The sequence below is a fragment of the Cryptomeria japonica genome, chromosome 3 (assembly GCF_030272615.1).
Source record: "Cryptomeria japonica chromosome 3, Sugi_1.0, whole genome shotgun sequence".
In the NCBI taxonomy this organism is placed as follows: Eukaryota; Viridiplantae; Streptophyta; class Pinopsida; order Cupressales; family Cupressaceae; genus Cryptomeria; species Cryptomeria japonica.
The window spans coordinates 353,937,741-353,944,998 of NC_081407.1; the positions used below are offsets into that span (position 1 = coordinate 353,937,741).

General features: G+C 34.5%; 1 protein-coding gene across 1 annotated transcript; it reads left to right on the plus strand.

The window, feature by feature from the left end:
• Nucleotides 1-4,159: 4,159 nt before the first annotated feature.
• LOC131079991 (glyoxylase I 4) lies at nucleotides 4,160-6,364 on the plus strand. The gene is made up of 4 exons (XM_058018042.2): nucleotides 4,160-4,438; nucleotides 4,535-4,640; nucleotides 5,160-5,472; nucleotides 5,887-6,364. Exons 1-4 carry the CDS (start codon nucleotides 4,281-4,283, stop codon nucleotides 5,985-5,987), a joined length of 678 nt encoding a protein of 225 aa, XP_057874025.1. The 5' UTR covers nucleotides 4,160-4,280; the 3' UTR covers nucleotides 5,988-6,364.
• The last annotated feature ends 894 nt before the right edge of the window (nucleotides 6,365-7,258 follow it).

Consider the following 7,258-nt stretch of genomic DNA (forward strand, 5'->3'; position numbering starts at 1 on the left):
TCCAAACACCGATTCATCATTAGCTAGACTAAAACTCCTATGCATAGTAGTGGATGATCAGGTGCAGAGCTTGGAAGAAGCAACTGAGGCAAATGTCAAGAAAGAGCATCAAAAAGCTCTTAACATTGCTCTGGTAAAGAAGTTGAATGAGCTCTGGTCTGAATTGTAGAAAGACCAAAAGGATATAAGGGACGCTTTGGATGAAGGAAATCTACTACTTAGCGAAATCTGCCAACCCCATCTGTTCTATGATGATGTGCTAGCTCAGAAGCAAAAGCTTCAAACAGACTTACAGTCTTACTTGAGCACATTCAAGCCACCTTATGATTCCTTCACAACTTATGGCCAAACCGTTCACCGGTTTCATATCTAGTCAACCAAAATGGAGCAAAAGATTAGCACACGGTCTAGAGATTTGCAGGAGCTACAACTGGTGTTACTTCCAGGTTTGCAAATTCTTCAAAAGTGTTATCTGAACCTGGATGCCTTGAGAGTTACACAGGAGATGAGCACAGTTGATGCCATGGAAGAACAGGTCTCCCAGATGCAAACCGAGAAAGAAGTGGCCACCTCCCTACTTGAGTCTTGGTCTCTATCAATGAAGCAATTCTTGCAGGACTATAAATCTATTTTTGACAAGTACTATTCCTTTTGTCATAAACTTTCATTATTTTTATATATCAAATGGAAATAGGGTTGTTTAGCGGTACTTTGTCATTGTTGGCAAAGGGAGAGAAGTATTCTATTTTGGAGAAGTATGGGGGAGAAGTATCTGGTACTTAAAATTTTTCTATATGCTTTGATATATGCTATATGCTCTGATATCTCAATGTTTATGCTCTGTATGCAAAATTCCTATACATTGTATTGATTAAGGGATAGTGTATATGCTTAGGGGGAGCAATTTTGCTAATGGCATGTTTTTGTTGTAAAACACTTAGATGTCAAAATTTTATTTTCCTAAGTGTTGCCATCAATGCCAAAGGGGGAGATTGTTGGCATTTTTTATGTTCATGTTGTGATTGTCATTGATGGACACACTCTTGCATGTAGATCCTCTTTATATGTATGAGTTAGAGCACAACTGGTATTTGTTCCAACCGGTATGTTGTAGGTATGTTGTACTATAGTCTTTTAGACTATTGATGTTTTGCAGAATATGTTTCCCGATCTAAAGCGGCATGTCGACCCCAAGCAGTTCGTAGATCTCAAGTGGTATGAGGGAGCAAAGCGGCATAACACATTCTTACCAGTCTTCATTTTTGATAAACCGGCAACCGGTATTTTGTATGAACCAGTAATACTCTGTGATGAGTTACCAACTGACATTTTGTGATGAGTTACCAATCCACCGATTGTTTGATGGTGCCGACACATTGGTGGTGCTTTTTGTGTCATGTTACTGAGTATGTCTAGATTCATTGAACCTAGGAAATTGAAATGTAATCCTATTGGATCGACATGAAATCAGATTCCTTTAAAGGGACATCATGTCTAGGGTTTTAGGTTGTTGTCGAAAGGGTTTAAGGTGGTTGAGGAGTTGGAAAGAATATGTATGTGTAGAAGACTGAAGTAATGCAGGAGTGCATTAAGAACGAGCTATCAAGGATCTAACCGAGAAGTCTGTGCTATTAGATAGATCAAACACTTGATTACTCACATCTTTGACAAGTCTGTAGCCCTTAACTGGGTAGGCCCAAAAGCCTTTTGTAAAATCCTCTAACAAGGTGGTTCACCTCTGTGAATCTAAAATCCTCTAGCAAGGTAGTCCTTGATCCGACTTATCTCCTAACAAAGATTGAGATTCCTAACAAGATCTGTTCTGGTGAAGAACATTGTAAGACCTTAACCGGTATGGTTTCTATTCTGCAGATAGTGACTTATGAGTTCCATCTCATTGTGTTTTTTCCCATTTGGATTTCTACATCAAATATCTTGTGTTATGGTTGTATTGCTTTTGTGGGTGAAAGCTTTATTTGCATTTTGGTTTGCATGTGTGATAACCGGTCTGTCTATTAAACTGTTTTACCAGTTTATCTTTAGACTGTTTAATTGTTTAAGTGCAGTGTTTTTTGGTATACTAATTCACCCCCCCTCTTAGTATTCATCACCCTTACAATTCTACACTACTTTGTATGCCTTTTCCTTATTGATTTTTCTCTTATCTCTTACCCAAGTGTATTTTTGGCTTTTATATGCAAAATTGAAGTCATGAGTTTATATGGTGATCTAGAATTCTATCTTGGACTAAGTACACCTGATTCACACCTTATTCACCCTATTTTGGGTGGAAAAGAGCATTTGGGTGCCCTTATTTTGGACAAGGGCATTTGGACATCCTTGTCCCCTAAGTTTGGGTTGCATTTTTAATATGTCGATGCTTAGTTTGAGCTAGTTGGCTCCTGATCATGATACTTCAATATGACTATTGGAGAAAGCCTAATTTACGAAATACCTTGAGAACCCTATATAAGAGCATCCTTTCAATTTATTTTATCATCCACTAATATCCATACATCCACAAATATCCACAATCATTCTATCTTCAAGAATTCCAATCACAAGCATATTAGAGGACATCAAAGAGATGTCATTTCATCCCACCATATCCTTCAAGCATTTTTTAGATCTAAGCATTATGAAACATCAAGATATAGAAATATTCATGCAATAATATTTTTATGATTTATATATTTATGTATTGGCATGTCATGTCATGTCATGTTGCTTATTGTCAATTTTGCATCATCAGCCCTAGATCTTGCATTCAATTCACATCATTTCAATAACTCATTTTCAACTCAAACAAAGGGGGGTGAGATCCATTCTGCATTCAACCCTCTTCATTATAGAATTGTGGTTGAATCCAAGGATTTCATTCCCCTTAAATTTAGTGTTGTTTGGAAGTGGGTTAATTCCTTGTTTACATAGCTACACTAGTGAATCCTATTTCCACATCATTAAAAAAATGTATATTTTCTTCTACAAACTTAAACTCACTCAAAAAGATTATAATATCTTGAAATTCAAATTGGAATTCCTACAAGTATTATTTGTAGGGTGTAAAATAGCTATGTGGCTAGGAATGACTAAATTGACTCTCTTGCATGCTATACAAACATCAACAAAATATCTTTAGAAGATTATAATATGTTGAAATTCAAATTGGAATTGCTACATGTATTATTTGTATATTCTAAACTAGTTATGTGGCTAGTAATGGTTTAAATTAACTCTCTATACAAACATATTAAATTGCCTTCCTCATTTAAATAAAATTTAAATGCCCAATAACACAAACAAATACTTATGGTGTAAACTAGTTATGTGGCTGATAATGATTTAAATTGACTCTCTTGCATGCTATACAAACATCAACAAAATATCTTCCTTATTCAAATAAGAATTAAATATCCAATAATATAAAACAAATTTGTATAATGCAAACTATTTTTGTGAATAGTAATAGTTTAAATTGAATCTCTACATGAAGTAGAAACACAACAAAATATCTTCCTTATTTAAAAAAAATAAAATTAATGCCCCATAACACATGTACACTTGCTTTAAAGATAATAGCTAATGACTATCTTGAAAGACTAAGATTAATTTACTTTAATAAGATACTGGCTATCTTGAAAGATCCAACATTAAAGTTAAAGGATGAAAGACAATCACATCATGCATGGCCTTTGATTCTTACAGGGCAATCCAAAAGCAAACAATGGTTTTTGTTTGGTTTTGCATTTCAAAGCCAGTAACTTTGTTTTTTTACTTGTAGATACAATGTAAACCTACTTTTGGCGGTTTCTTTTAAACATGTACCAGGTTCTTATTTATGATTGACAAGAAATTAAGTGGGTAGTTGCCGAATGAACCCGGACAATGTGTAGTGTGTGTGACCACATTATCCTCGTTAAAGCAGAATTCACATTAGCATTGAAATGATCTTGTTTTTAACAGTGGAGAAAACAAGCTTGAAATTTGATGCTAACTCACCCCACTTCAAGGGGCATCTGCATCACAACGGAAAGTACGGAGATATTCATGATGATAATGGTCGGTAGAAATCCCCATCTTTGGCCCAACGTGAATCGCGAGACTTCTATCGATTCCACTGTTCACAAATCCATCCACGATTAAAAGGCCTCATGCGTGCAACTTATTTCACTCGTACTCTGACTGAAAAACTTTGCATTTTTTGCTCCATAAGTTGTGTCGTTTCTCATCCTCTGAGCCCTGCAGAGAATCCCAGTTTCTTAGTTTAGCTAAGAATAAATATGGGGAAGGGGGAGAATCCATGTCCTCTGCCTTTGTTGTCTCTGAATCATGTCTCACTGGTGTGTAAGTCTGTTGAATCTTCCTCTCGATTCTACAAGGATGTTCTTGGATTTCAGCTTATCAAGAGGCCTTCCTCATTCGATTTCGAAGGAGCTTGGTATAAACGTCTTTTCAAAATATGCCATTCAAAGTATGTAAAACTTTTGTGGCTTCTTTTCTAAATCTGATCTTGGATTTTGTTTCTATGGTGAAGGTTGTTCAACTATGGAGTGGGTATACACCTATTGCAGTGCAATTCTGTTGACGATCTCCCAAAGAAAACTGAGATCAATCCGAGAGATAACCATATCTCCTTTCAGGTATATTTAAAATCTTTTATTTTTGATCATTTTATATCATTACATTTCTATTAGAATTCAATTGTGTAATTTTCCAGTCAAATTCAGTAGTTCATGTTTCATGAATAGTGACTTACAAAGATCCCATTTCTGAACTAGTATACTTAGTACTCATTGAGTACTCATTGTATCTAAGTGATGTTCACAGAGATGAAGCATTGGACCTTCTGGAAAGATTACCCATCCCAATACTACTACAACTCATGAAATGCACTAAAAAAAATTCTTGATCTTTACAGAAGCTAATTCTATATTAATTTTTTTTTAATTGAATAAGCAGAAAACAAGAGTTCCTATCTTCTAAAAAGCTGTCATAAGTTAAGATAATTTTAGATTAACTTAGTTTTTTATAAATAAATGGAAAACAAGGATCCGGATCCTTTACAAAAGCTTCATAAGACAACGTAATTTTGTAATGGCGATGTTCTTTTCAGGCTGTATCTGATTTTAATGTGTTTTGTATTGATGGATTGGTTGCAGTGTAGTGATATTGGTATTGTGGAGAGAAGATTAGAAGACATCAAAATGAAATATGAGAAGAGAGTTGTGAAGGAAGGAGGGGTATATGTGGACCAAATTTTCTTCCATGATCCAGATGGTTACATGATAGAGATCTGCAACTGCCATGTCCTTCCAATTGTTCCACTGACTGAATGCCAGGCTCCTCCTGCTACTCGATCAAAATTTTCATGGCTGAAATCCACATCCCAAAAAGAAAGAAAAGAAAGTTTCTCAGAAATCTGCCCAGTTGCAATAAATTCTAACCCAGACCAAGTAGAGCTCTCTGCTTTCAGTTAAGCATCTTGTCTTATCTACCCATTAAATTTATGAAAAATTCTTTTGGGTTTCTGCACAACATTATATTACATACTACTAACTAAGGATTTTTACAGTTCATAATGATTAGTAGAGGTTATTTTTGGATTTAATTGTGTAAAATTTCTTTTGCATCAATGTTTCGATCATATTTGATGATCTATCATTAATATGATATATTTCTCCTCCGGCTTTTTATCATTTTGTTGATGGACCACAGAGTGTGAGAGACCATGGAAAATGACAGACCACGAAATATGATCAGAAATATTAATGCAAAACAAATCTTACACAATTAAATCCAAAAATAACATACACTTACTATTAACTACTACTTTCGAACTATTTACTTTCGACCATTAATTCTGACTCAATTTCTTCTGATTTACAGAAAAGGGTGTCGAATCAACCAAAAATGAGCGAAGCTGCCCGTATGAAGCACTGGAAGATGAGAAACCTCTTTTCCTTGACATCATGAATTTCTACCTTTGAAACTATGGCTTAAATTCAGCAATTCTCTGCTCATCCATGGAAGAGAATTTATAAATTCATTGTGTCTGTAGATCTTTGGGGAAGCTTTCCAAGTCGTCTATTTTGATAATATTGCATTATATCTCTTATACACAATAAGGAGCTTTATGCGTGGTTGCCAATACTACACTGTTTGCACTGAATCAGTAAAGTTTGTATCAGTGTAAACAGTTGATTTGAGGATTATTCATGGCTGCATATGGTAACAATAAGGCAGCAAGAGTCTGTCGTATAGTAAGTACAATATAGAAGTGGAACAACAAGTGTGTATTAAACTCTGCCTTCTGAGTTTTTCCTGTCATATTATTGACATTCTAAATAAATGCATGATTTGAACAGAGACTTATCTTTATTTCTCATTGTGTACATCAATTTGGAATGGTACAATGACAAGTATGTGAAGAAATAGATCTAAGTATACTGTTAGAGTACTGTCGGCATTGTTCCTTGCTGTTGATATGTACAGTAACCTGATAATTAAAGTTCTCGTTCTTTTACAATAATAAAACAAAAATAATGAAAAGATACTTAGAGGAGCCTTGTTGTGGTTGAAACTCCTAAGAGCGACAAGACAAAATTAGAGTGGGGCTGAGAAAAGTGCACTTTTATTTACAGCACTGTTGGAAGTACACTGTTTAATTTGTCTTTCTTTTTGGATGTGAGTTGATTGAAGAATATAAAGTTGACAAGTCATTAGTGATATTTTAGTTGCTACATGCATAAGTTTTTGAGAAGTCTTTAAGCCATTTATATTGAATATATATATATATATATATTTTGATCTAATCAATATGGGTACTTTATTTTTACCAATAATTTGTGATGAGTAAGTTAGGAATCTGTTACACCAAGGTCTTATTTCTGATTGTCATTTAAAGAGGATTATTAATAGTGAGAATGTAACAGCCTATGATTAGTGAAGGTGATTTTAGGCAAAGAAAGACTAGTTAATAATGGTCATTTCTATTTACAAGCAATATTCTTAGAGGACTTAGAAAAATAAGCTGATGGTTGAGAATGTCAAGATCCAAGATAGTATTATGGTGTTCTAGGTCTCAAAGGTTGCATTTTATGCATAAGAAGAGAAATCAATAGTTTAGTTGAATGCAAGAGGAAGTGCTAAACCCCTAGAGTTATCATGCAAGTGTTCATTATGTAGTAATAAGATAAGGTGTCATGAGTTTCAATTGAATAAAAAGTATTTAAAGACTTATTTTTTTAGACTTATGAAT

What these genes read in the sequence shown, in the direction of transcription:
- LOC131079991 (XM_058018042.2), top strand. Translation starts at nt 4,281, where the DNA reads ATGGGGAAGGGGGAGAATCCATGTCCTCTGCCTTTGTTGTCTCTGAAT. An exon ending in ATAACCATATCTCCTTTCAG is followed by an intron (nt 4,641 to 5,159) that starts GTATATTTAAAA and finishes GATTGGTTGCAG; the next exon opens with TGTAGTGATATTGGTATTGT. An exon ending in AGTAGAGCTCTCTGCTTTCA is followed by an intron (nt 5,473 to 5,886) that starts GTTAAGCATCTT and finishes TCTGATTTACAG; the next exon opens with AAAAGGGTGTCGAATCAACC.